The sequence below is a fragment of the Poecilia latipinna genome, unplaced genomic scaffold (assembly GCF_001443285.1).
Source record: "Poecilia latipinna isolate Pla-1442-1.1 unplaced genomic scaffold, P_latipinna-1.0 Scaffold283, whole genome shotgun sequence".
Taxonomy (NCBI): domain Eukaryota; kingdom Metazoa; phylum Chordata; class Actinopteri; order Cyprinodontiformes; family Poeciliidae; genus Poecilia; species Poecilia latipinna.
In genome coordinates this window covers 287,546-299,627 of record NW_015112899.1, presented here as the reverse complement: position 1 = coordinate 299,627, position 12,082 = coordinate 287,546, and the positions used below count along the sequence as shown (strand labels likewise).

At 37.8% G+C, this 12,082-nt stretch overlaps 1 protein-coding gene across 3 annotated transcripts in view; it reads left to right on the top strand.

Moving 5' to 3' along the window:
• The window catches only part of LOC106948342 (noelin-2-like), a 46,447-nt gene that overhangs the window by 11,431 nt on the left and 22,934 nt on the right, over window positions 1–12,082 (top strand). The window contains exons 2-3 of one of the 3 annotated variants that reach the window (XM_015033956.1): window positions 3,881–4,030; window positions 6,798–6,953. In XM_015033956.1, the coding sequence (XP_014889442.1) occupies window positions 3,881–4,030; window positions 6,798–6,953 (306 nt within the window). Of the gene's footprint in view, window positions 1–3,880; window positions 4,031–5,696; window positions 5,760–6,578; window positions 6,685–6,797; window positions 6,954–12,082 lie in introns of those variants that run through there. The other 2 variants (XM_015033958.1, XM_015033957.1) reach the window with 2 other exon arrangements.

Sequence of the window (12,082 nt, the reverse complement as noted above, 5' to 3'; positions counted from 1 at the left end):
CAATGGAAATCAAATTTATTAACCAATGGAGGCCTGGATTTGGAGCCACACACAAAATTAAAGTGAAATGTTCAAGTTGTATGTATGTTGTATGTGTGTATGCAAGTTGTATGCACAACTTGCATACAACTTGTGTGTTTTACTTGCACAACTTTACATAGTAAGCTGTTGATAATGGTTATTATGAGTTCATTACAGATTCCAATGTAATCCAAATGGCTTTACTTGAGGTTGATAACAATAGCTGATGTGTGATTTAGAGCCTACTCTTGGTAAATGTTTCGATACATGAATTGAACAGCGTAAAATCCCGCATTCTGCCATGGCCACATGCTGAAGCCCACAAGCTGTTCAGAATAGAATTCAACATCCTTCTTGCCAAACTGTGTATTCTGAGGGAACACTAAAAGTAATGGTCTGTACTGTGAACCATAGATGCTTTGATTATGTGACATTTTGGAAGATAAATATCCTGGTAGAAAGCCAAGGATTTGCAAATTAAATTATACCAGTACAAAAGTCTGTTTGTAGAATGATAATGGCTGGTTGAATCTGAGAGCACAGAGTGCAGCAGTGAGAGAGAGGTTCAGGTCCTGGAATGATTCTTCAGTCTACCTGATGAGCAGCAAACACTATCGTCACTATTATTTTTTGTGCACTTTGAGTGTCTAGGAGCATAAAAAAATATATTTATTCTTTCCTGGTAATGCATAGATATGTCTCTATTCTTTCTATTCTTTTTGTCTGTTCATTTTTCTCTATTGTCTGTAACGATTGCTTTGCTATGAAGAAAACGTAGCAACGTATTTGCTGTAGAACTGCTAAACAAGATCATGACTTCTGGCTAATCAGCTTTGTGAATCCGCCAGTGGTTTTCCTCAAAGCAGTTTTGCAGTTCAAATTCAATTATGCCAAAGTTACAAGCAGACAAGTCAAAATGTTTGGTTCTACCATGTATTAATGCACAGGACTCCTTACATTGCCCTACAGCATTAGAGCCTCTTCGAAGAGTCTGATTAAATTAGATTTTTCTTGGGAATGTATCCACAGTATTGAGGAAAGTCCATTTGTGCAACACACTTAAGGACAAGTGTTTCAGCAACCTCTGCCAGTATCAAGAGGGATTTTCTGTAAGACGTCATCTGATTGAGGGTCAGTTCCTTCTCTCTATGGAAACGAGGTACATAGCAAAGCAACCTGCAGGGGGCGTGGCGTAAAATGTCTCATTCACACTTAAAAAGACTGCAGGTACTCAAGTGAACAAGTGAAGTTGGCCTCTCCACTTTGTTCAGATCTAACAAAATTGGTGTCAAACATTTGTGCTGTTTGTGCAGCAAATTTTTTTATTTGTGCCACTATCATTTTAAAGATTATAAATGCTTCCAGAGGTCATGGAAGGTCAACCAGCCTCCCCAACTTCCCCCCACATCTACAAAATCAAACAAATATGGTGTCAATAAACTCTGCTTCATTTTTACTGGTTTGAGCTGATATTTCCGTTTGTGCTGCTTTCGCTTTTAATATATAACTGACTGACATTATTTTTATTTATTTTGTTGAACTTTCTTAAAGAAATTCTGATTCTGTTTGTATGTTACAATCTTGTTCTTTGAGTACAGTATAACCATCCATCCGTCCGTCCGTCCCTCCGTCCAGCTGTCTGTCCGTCCATCTATCCGTCCCTCCCTCCGTCCATCTGTCTGTCCGTCTGTCCGACCCAGCCACCTGGGTCCTCCAGGGGAATGTTCCCCTGGAGATACTTAAACTCCTCCACTTGGGGCAGGACTCCTCTTTATTTCTATCATGCAACAAGCACAAGCAGTGTTTAAAATCCTGTCTAGTTCACGTCTTCCAGAACAAATAATCCCCTGCTTTTGTAAACCTCACTGTGATAAGAACATCAGGTTGTCATATCAAGCCCGATCAGAAGTTTCTCTCCATGCTCCTTTATGTCCATATCAGTTTCCATTTTCCCCAGTTTCCTCCTGTGTCTCTACTCTCTTTTCAGTGTTTTTAGAGAGGCTTTGCAGCCAAATCACTGTGACAGGCTGGGGAACATCAGATTGAGCTCAGCGGTTCCTCTTCATTGTTCTAAAACGTTAGTAAGTAGGTCAAATTGAGAGTCTGGTGAAATCTTAATTAGAGAGAGCCCAGGCACTCTCATGTTTAAGCAGTAAGCATCATTTCAGTGGCGCCTAAAAGGTTTAAAAATACACACACAAAAAGGGAAATTTACATCCAATTGGAATCATTGATGATTTAATCCAATATTTGCTGGCTCTGTAAAAAGCAAGATAACTTTGTGGATTCATCTGTAGAAAGACATTTACTTGACCCTAAGAAATGCAACACAAACAGGCTCAGAAAACATTAATAACTATCTTGAAAATGTAATTAGAACTGTGTAAATTGAGCTTTACAGAAGGCATAGCAGTAAAGAATAAGAAAGGTGATTGATTCAAAATTTCAAAGATAGCACAATGATATAAGATTTATATTTATAGCATTCTCTTTAGGATCCTATAAATAGACATGAAACTTAAAAAAGTCAATAACTACAACAAAATTAAGTTAGGTCATCTCCAACCTGATGACATTTTGTATAAGGTTAATTGTGCACAGCAGGAAGAGGGAGAGCAAAAAATACACTAGTGAGAAGCTCAATTTTGCTAAGTGCTTGTCTGTTGCTATGGTACTCAGCAAAAAATATATTCAACCAGACCAAGTATGTCAAGGACAGGAGTAAAACTAACTGAGGCAACAGAGAGAGGCATCAGCATTACAGCCCCGTCCCAAGAAAGCAAATGGTCATTTCTGGCTTCGGTGTAGCACAAAAATTAGTGACCACTACTAAACAAGAGAAAAAGGTTTAAGAACCCCTATTGGCTTCCATTGAGAACACAACACTCTCTTAGTTATTCACTTAGAAAAAAAAACATTATATACCACCATACAGACAAGACAAGATCACTGCAGATCAAGGCTCAGGGAAAAGGGGGCCTGAGATTTCTAGGATGGAGCTCTTGGTTGACGAGTTGCAAATGAGATACTTGTTGCAGCAGGTAAATCTGAAACAGGAGGAGAGAACTCTCCAATGAAGAACCCCGCTAGAGGTCAGAGACACTCAGATTAGGAGGCTCTAATCCTCATCTTTCATTTCTGCTTCACTCTTGGCTGCAAGCCACTTCAGCAAAGCTGTAGATCATAACCTGATGAAGCTAATAGGATCACAAAGCAGAGATGCTGTTCTGAGGCCACCAAAACGGATCACCTCGTCACCTTGACTACGCCTGAAAGTTGTGTTCATAAACATTATGAACAGAATCTGTGACAAAGGGCAACAGCGGTGGAGTCCAGCTCTGACTGGAATTGAGTCTGACTTACTGCTGGCAATGTGGAACAACCTCTGACACCAGTCACAGAGGGACAAATCAAGATCTTCTCCCAAACTCAAACTGAGCTTTTTCAGACTATTTGTTGCAAGCAGATGGTTTCAGGCAAAAGGAAAAAGCTCAACATTCCACGCCCTTTTTAAATGATCATGAATGTTGCTGACAATCCCAACAAGGAAAGGCTTTAAAGTCAACCAGTGGTTATTGAAGTTTTAGATACATTTCAATAATTAAAACACTCAAATCAGTGACAGTGTAAAAGGTCGGAACACATATGAAATATGTATCAGACTGAACTAAAGTAACCTTTGCATGCTCACAAATAAGAGCCAAGGCTTTTCTTCTGTTTTGTTTATCCATTGCACTCTTGAAAGCACAGCTGACATGCACAGTGACTTCATTTACACTGAGCTTGTGTGTGCATGTGTGTGTGTGTGTGTGCATGTGTGTGTGTGTGTGTGTGTGCGTGTGTGTGTGTGTTTGTGCAGGGATTGTACCCTGGCTCAGAGGAAGGCTGGCAAGTGTACAGCACGGCCTCAGATCCGGACGGCCGGTGTGTGTGCACGGTAGTCGCCCCAGCTCGAAACCTGTGCAAACGAGACCCTCGGAACCAACAGCTACGCCTGCTGACTGAACAGGTGAGCACTTTGGGTATATGTTTGTGTTTGTCTAATTCTGGAGTTCATCCAAGCTTCAGCTGGCGGTCAGCGTTGCAAAGCGGTGCAGGTGCGGAGGAGGAGGGGGCTTGCATTTAAATGAAAGATTCACCATCAGCTTCTTTGCTTTGACACATATGGAAAAATGAACAGAAGTATGCTGACACACTGACAGGCATCGCTGACAGATCAATATTGTTTGAGTCCTTTAGATGCTGTCAGTTACTCAGCAACCCAGCAGATCTTCAAATTCAACCCTAGTAAATATGTGGAAAATAAAGCATTTGTTCACCTCAGCAGTGTGAAGCTCAGGGCATGTCCATCTATCTACAGCTGGAGTTCAATTTGTTTGTGTCAGAAAACAGAACATTTTTTGAATTCAGAAGTTCACATGCATTTCCTTATTATCAGAGATAATTGAGCTTTAAACTGTATGACTGTTTAAAACTCAATTTAAACAATGTTTAAGCAACCATAACATTGTTGGTTTCCTTCCACAGTGTTTTGAATTCTGGCCCTTTCTGCCTAACAGAACTGGTGCAGCTGAGCCAGGTCTGTCGGCTGATTCGCTCCAACACGCCTTTTCAGATCTACTCACCAATTCTCAGGAAGATTGAGATCAGGACTTTGTAATGGCCACACCAAAACACTGACTTTGTTGTCTTTAAACCACTTTGAAATTCCCAGTGTAAGCTTAGAGTAATTGTCTATTTGGAAGACCATTTAAAAGTTTAACGTCCTGCCTGATGTCTTTAGATGTTGCTTTGATATTTCTACGTAATGATCTTTCCTCATTGTGCCATCTATTTCATTAAGTGCTTCAGTTCCTCTTGCAGAAAAACAGCACAGCATGACACTGACAACCCCATACGTAACAATCTATAATTAAAAGATTTTAAAAATCATGTATTGGTCAAACAGGTAATTAAAGTGCAGTGATATTTGTTGAATCATGACAAAATGTGAACAATTATGAGTATGAGCTGTTTTTTCAGGCACTAAACATCGGTTGGTCATCTCTCTGAAGACTATCATTCCCCAAACCCTGCAGCAAATTTTAATATTAAAATAAAACCCTGATCAATGGATGTGAAATAAACAATTTGTTAAGTACTTTAGGACAAAAAAATGAGCATTCCAACACTGTTTTCTATGTAAATGTGCATGCACCTATACATATACAGACTGTGAATCTGGCCATGTAAGTATATTTCCATCAATATGCACCCCAAGAGAGAAATAAAAATGATTTGTGACTGGGAACAATGAATTATTAAACATCGTCGGCCCGGCAAACGTTGCTCCCTGCATTCACCGCTGTGAGGATCTTACATCAGGATTTAGGAGTGCTGCATTTTCCCTACAGCAAAAGTGAACCAAAGCAATGGTAATGGCAAAACAACTACAGCGCTTTTCCTCATTTGCTGCTGGTGTTGGAGAGCATACAGTCTTCACACAGAACGGGAGGGAAATGAGAGGTGGCAGAGGATGAGCACAATCAGAGCCAGCTTCCCCACTCCTCTCCCAACACCGTTCCTGTCAGGAAGCTTGTGTGTTTATGAATCTTAATTAGCTCAGTGTGTCTCTGGAAGTGACACCTACATCCTGCTGTGAGTGGGAATAGTTGTGTGTGTGTTTGTATGCCGTGGTGTGTCTGCTCCTCTCCAGCCTCTGCGGCTCTCACAGATACAGTGAGGAGATGAGTGAGTGGGTGGGTTTGTTTGTTTGTTGATCACTTCTGCATTCACAACTCACAATCTGGGTCATTGCATGTTTTTTTGTTGTTTTTTTCCCTTTTCCTTAACATTCAGTATCAAAAGAGGTTTGATGCATCTGTTAGAATCTCAGGATTGTTAATGAGCAGCAGTGTGGGAGTGCTTGTTTCTGTGAGAGAGGAGCACACACTTAATGAGGATCTCTGTTAAAATGAATTTAAGGACACACTCCTTCAGAAACTTACCTTATCACCCACTTACAGAAACGCACAATATAAATATCAAATTCTGAACTGTAAACTGCTTTGAGTGTAAAAACAGTGTGAGATCTTAAAATCTTCTGTGGGTTTTTCTGTGCCTTCCGTTTTAATGGAAAATGCAAAAAAAAAAATTAAAAATACATCTCAGCACACAGTTTCACAAATTGAAATACTGAAAAAACTATAGCCTAAAGGGAATGTAAGCATTGACATATTTCCTTTTAAATTGAATCAAAAGGGCTGTTATAAATGACACAAACTGAGCTCATGGTGGTTCAACAAAGTGTTGGCTCTGGGGGCTAAAAAAATGTATACAAGCTTGTCAGATTTTATATATTTATAGTATACATTTAGTTACACAATTATAAAAATCAAGTCTTGGTCAAACAGGAAAATTAAGTTGTGATTGGTCATTAATTTTGAGGAGCAAATCTTCCTCTGCAAGGTTATGCCACTCTCACCTGCAACCCTTTCTCAGCCATCTGTTTCTTGTTCAGTAATCAAGCTCCCCAGTCCATGTACAGCTCATTCTCAGTTCCTCCTTGCTGCTTTCTTCAGGCTAATCCCATTTTCTCCCCTTTACATCCCCATAGCTTTTATGATATTGGTTATTTCCTGGATTCCTGTGGTTTTTGTTCTACTCTGGCTCACTGCATCAAAGGTGCCAACTAATCAGCTTAAACTAACCATAAAAAAATTCTAGCATCATCTTGCAGGAACTAAAAAATGATTTTATTATATTAACATGTCATTTGCTCCTGCTTTCTCTATCAGGTGCAGAATGTGAGTCAGTCCATGGAGGTGGTGGACCTGCGAACATCAAGAGACCTTCAGTATGTTCGAGACTCTGAGCCGCTGCTGAGGGGAGTTGATGGTCACTTACACACGTATGTGGCCAGTCCCCGCACTCTAACTTCTAAGACCCTCCAGGTAGACACACAAACATGCAAGTAGCAAGTAGTAGACAAGCACTGCACATAAAGAGTCAGGTTCTTAGGTACATGCAAAGTAAAGCAGTCGCTACAGGGAATGCATAACTTTTGGTGTGAAAATGTTGATTTTACACGTGCCAAGCCCAAGCGTCCTGCCTGCTCTCTCTTTTATCAGGGAGACAAAATTTGTCATGGAAAAAAAAAAAAAAAACCTCTATGGAAGGAATCTTAAATGTAAATGCTGTTTATATTTACATGATGATCAACACAATTTAGCAAGATTACCCTTGATATTTGCCCTACTTTTATTGACAGAAATATAAATATGTTCAACTTCTTAATTTGGACTCATTGATCTTTTCAGTTATGTTATTTTCTGCAATGATATCACTGGGAAACGCCTGTGCCATCAAAAACATTCCACGTTTTATCGATATTTCTACAGAGTAAACATGACAGGTCAAGATTAAATACAACATTTTTCAGTATCTGGGAACCATGTTGATAAAATGTTGGGTCCCTGAATGTATCGCCTTTAGTTTGACCTATAGTTCAGTTCCTGTTTGAGTTGTGATACTTTTGTTTTATTTGACAATTGTTTTTAACTGTCAGTGCAACGGCAGCTTAATGGTAATCAAGACAATTTATGAAATGTATTTTAACAGACATGTATTTTAACAAGCTATGTTTTTAAAATGTAAATAAATACTTTTTAAATATTGTGACTTAAACTGGGCATTTGTTTAATTATATGCTAAACTAAAGTTAATTTACATTGTAAAAATGATTTTAAGTTAAAATTAATCAGTAAAGTATGCCACTACTTATATGGCTTCACTTGATTACAGTATCTTTGTTCCTTTATCAGTCATTTCTCTAATCCACTCATCACTGCAGTGGTCTATTAAAGGCCTTTCTGTCAAACTAGAATATGCTCAGAAACCTAATTGAACAGTAACAGGGTTCATATGAGTCATTTTAAAATTAATAATGGCATTTTCTGACATTGTAATGTTAAAATAATAAAAGTACCTTCCTGAATACCATAATAAGTCAGCAGCATTTTAATGCAGGGTGGTGTGTAAAAAAACAAAACAAAAAGAAACACAAAAGAAAACAAAACAGACACATAATAAAACAGAATCTCAGACAGAACCCTTTGGTGTCTGATTGCCGTGAATGCTGACTGAACAAAAAAGACAGCATTAACTGATCCTGGCTGACTAACAGCGCAGGATAAATCGCCATGGTAACATATGTGTTGCTGCTTTTGTATGACAGAGTCAAGGCTTAATTAAGTCAGGATATCTGACAAATCCCACCTTTATCCACTGTCCTAACTTTGTGAAGCAGCTGTCTGACATTCTGATCTGATTTTAAAACTACAGATGTTGACCTGAGCTAAAGCTGTTTCAGGTTAATTCAGATGAATTTCAAGATTTAGACATGATATTCAAGAAAAGGAAATCTTAAAAATGTAACAGTCATTTGTCAAAAATAAACCAAATAACATCATTTTAAATAAAATATCTGTTGGCTGCAAACCATATTTGATGAGTTCTATCAGATTATACTCATATTTATTTATACTGATAATGAGAACACAACTAGTAAGGCATTGTAAAACAGCTATACAGACTTCATCCTGGTGATGTCAGCTCTTTTCATCACAAACCATAAATATTTTATGTATCTAAAAACCTAACAAACAATCTAAAAAATGCATGCGGAAATAAACCTAGTTTTTCCAGCTCAATTACTTGTCTTTGTGCTGAGCACCAGATCTCTAAGAATAAGTATACCAATGGATCATGTTTTACAGTTAAGCCCAAGACTATTCAAACTTCCTAGCAGATTTAGATTTTAAATCATTTTCATTCAACCAAGACATTTATTTCTGATTGGAATCAAGAGAAGGATGTCTCAAGATAAACTAAAACAATACAAAGTCATGTTTTACATGTTTTATGATGAGCTTCTAGTCTTTGAGGTTGGAAGGCTTCTTTGCCATCAGCTTGATTCTTTTTTAGCTCCCTCCCCATACTGAAGTCCGGTCTCTGAATGTGTCTCTCACAAACATTGTTAGGACTTCATAAGAAGAATGCTGGTAAAGTTAAAAGTTCACATTAGACCTGAATCTGCCAGAGGAACAAAAAATTCAGGCCTCACTCCACACATTGTGGGTGATTCAGTGGGAAGATTAGTCATCTTTCTATTTGTGTGTTGTGGGTTTGATTCCACCTTCCCCCTTACAGAGACTGATATGCAAAGCATAGAACCACAAGTTGCTTACTGATCTGCATATCAGTGTACGACTATGAATGTGATTTTATAATTTCTAGATAAATACTTTCTTTATTTTTATCCCCTGCTGAATATTTACTTTGCATGTTTTGCTTTAGAAAACAAAGCTCCAGCAACACATTTCTTTCAACCTGCTGTATCATCCACAATTTGATCTTTAGCAAAAGCAGGACACCACTATTTTTTGGTTTGGTCAGCACATAACGATTACTTAATCTCATGCTACACACTGAAGACACTCTGTCTGCTCTGATGAAGATTCACTCACCTTACGCCAATTGCCTGAAGTTGCTGGCATAGGAGAGGAAATGACTGTATCTTTTCATTCACTATTGGATCCCGAGGGAGTATTCACAGAATGCGTAAAGAGTAATAGTACTATAGCATAGTGGTTCTGCAGTAGCAGCCCCCACTAGCTCTAAATCGTGCAACCTATTTCATTTCCTATGCATTATATTACATAATGCATATAATGTTAAAGACGAAACCAAAAATATCATTTGCATTATTACAAAAACATAAAACATTCCAATTAGCTAAACATTTAAAGTTATGAGTCAAATTTACACTAATCACAAATATGTCAGAAATTACAGCAAGTATCTACAATACAATACACAACAGTGGGTAACACTTTATTTGAAGGGGGTTGAATAAGACTGTCATGACACTGTCATAAACATGACATAACACCTGTCATGAACATGAATAAGCCTTCATGAATATTTATGACTGTTGTCATAAAGCGTCATTCGGTAAATTATGACACTTTTAATACAAAGTTGACATTATTGAAAATGTCTTTGTTATGACAATTTGACATTAACCAAGAAATCATTACTGTTTAAACTTTACCTTTAATAACATAAAGTTACCTGATTTTTAAAGTGCAATCAGTAATACTTTTATAACAACTTTATATCAGTAATGATTTCTTGGTTAATGTCAAGTTGTCATAACAAAGACATTTAGAATATTGTCAACTTTGTATTAAAAGTGTCATAATTTACCGAATGACACTTTATGACAACAGTCATAAATATTCATGAAGGCTTATTCATGTTTATGGCAGTGTCATGTCAGTCTTATTCAACCCCCATCAAATAAAGTGTTACCCAACAGGGTTTCAATTATTTCACTCTAAACTATGAAGACTTCATCAGGGGGGAAATATCTTCCTGGATAATGCATTGCTGTAAAGAAAAACTTTGCAAACAATGGTGTCTCTGTAAAAAGTCCAGATATCTCTTTGGGATACTGAGCCATTTTCTTTGTAAATGAAAAGTGTTCATCATTTCATATCGCAGATATTCCTCAAAAAACATGTTACTGATATCATGCAATCAAAAATATTTTATTTGTTATATTTTTTCCAGGAAGGTAGGCCCATTTTAAAATACAATCAAATAACTGTTACCTTAAGTTTTTCTACAATTCCTGTATATATTTGAAACATGACTTGCCAGTAATTCAACTTTGCTATCTAACACCTTGGAATTGGGCCTCTGTCTCTTTAAGAAGCTTTTTCTTTGGGAAACGCCGCCTTCAGTATGTAATCACAACAAGATTCCTCTATTAAGCATTTAACAAAGTTTTATCAACGTTTTATATAAAATTAGTTTGATGAGCTCAGCAGATGTTCATTTTGTTTGCTAATCAATTTTGCTGCTTGTCTGAAGGAGCCGAGTGGGGGAGTCGCAGGGAAGGGGAGCTCTGTAATACGAACGCTTATAGGGGAGATTCAAGGATTTCTCAAACATGCATGAAGAATCCAGACAGTACTCTAGGTGTGTTTTTGGTGAGAGCACAATATTATCACTTGTTGTGAAGCTAAAAAAAAAATCGATTTTACATAATATAGCCTATTTAACGATGGTTTGTCTTTCCATAAGCCTTACTGCAACACTGGAGCATGTTCATCCTCAGAATTGTGATAATTTGCATCACAGGTCTTTAAACTTTATCTCCAAGCAGGAGGCAAGACCTACATAGTGATTATATAAACAAAGTTAAGTCCCCACAGCAGGAGTAACGCACAGACACACAACTCGCCCTTAATTCCCCAAATATAGCTTATTGCTGCCTTCCCCTAAATCCATTTGCCTTTCATCTCTTGCCAAGCATCATCTAAAAACCAGGGGGTCTGTTCTTGGTTACTTTATGCAGTATGTTTGTGGTTGTGTGTTTGTGTGCATATGCATATGTGCTTGATGCTCCTGGGGGTGAGGAGGGTTCACAGTCATAAACTTTTTGCCTTTGCACCATGTGGCAGAATGTCTGAATATTTATGCCCGACTACAGTAGGTTTATCAATAACTGAACAGTATTTATACACCACAGAGGAAGTGATTGAAGAGCTGGAGGTCAGAGCGATAAACAGAAAGAAAATAGAATGCAGAAATGGAATGAAAAATAAGATTAAGGGTTTTTACTATTTGAATTGTTACTTAACGGAACAATCCATCCTTCCATCGAGAACGGATTGGTTTAAGCTGTATTAATGTGCTAGAGTTGCATATTAATAAAGTCTGCCTTTCATCTCTTGCCAAGCATAATCTAAAAGCCAGGGAGTCTGTAACACACCGTTACTTCACACATTACTTTGTTTTGGCATCTCTGAGTGAACTTAGCCCCCCGGTCATTCAATCAGACAAAAATGGTGTCAAACATCTGTGCAGTAAAACATTTTCTTTTGTGCCACTATCATTTTAAAGATATTAAGAAATATTTTTAGAGGTCATGAAAGGTCAAACAGCTCCCCTCACCAAGTCTTACTTGACTTGAGTGCTGCGTTCGATACAGTTGACCATGATATTTTACTAT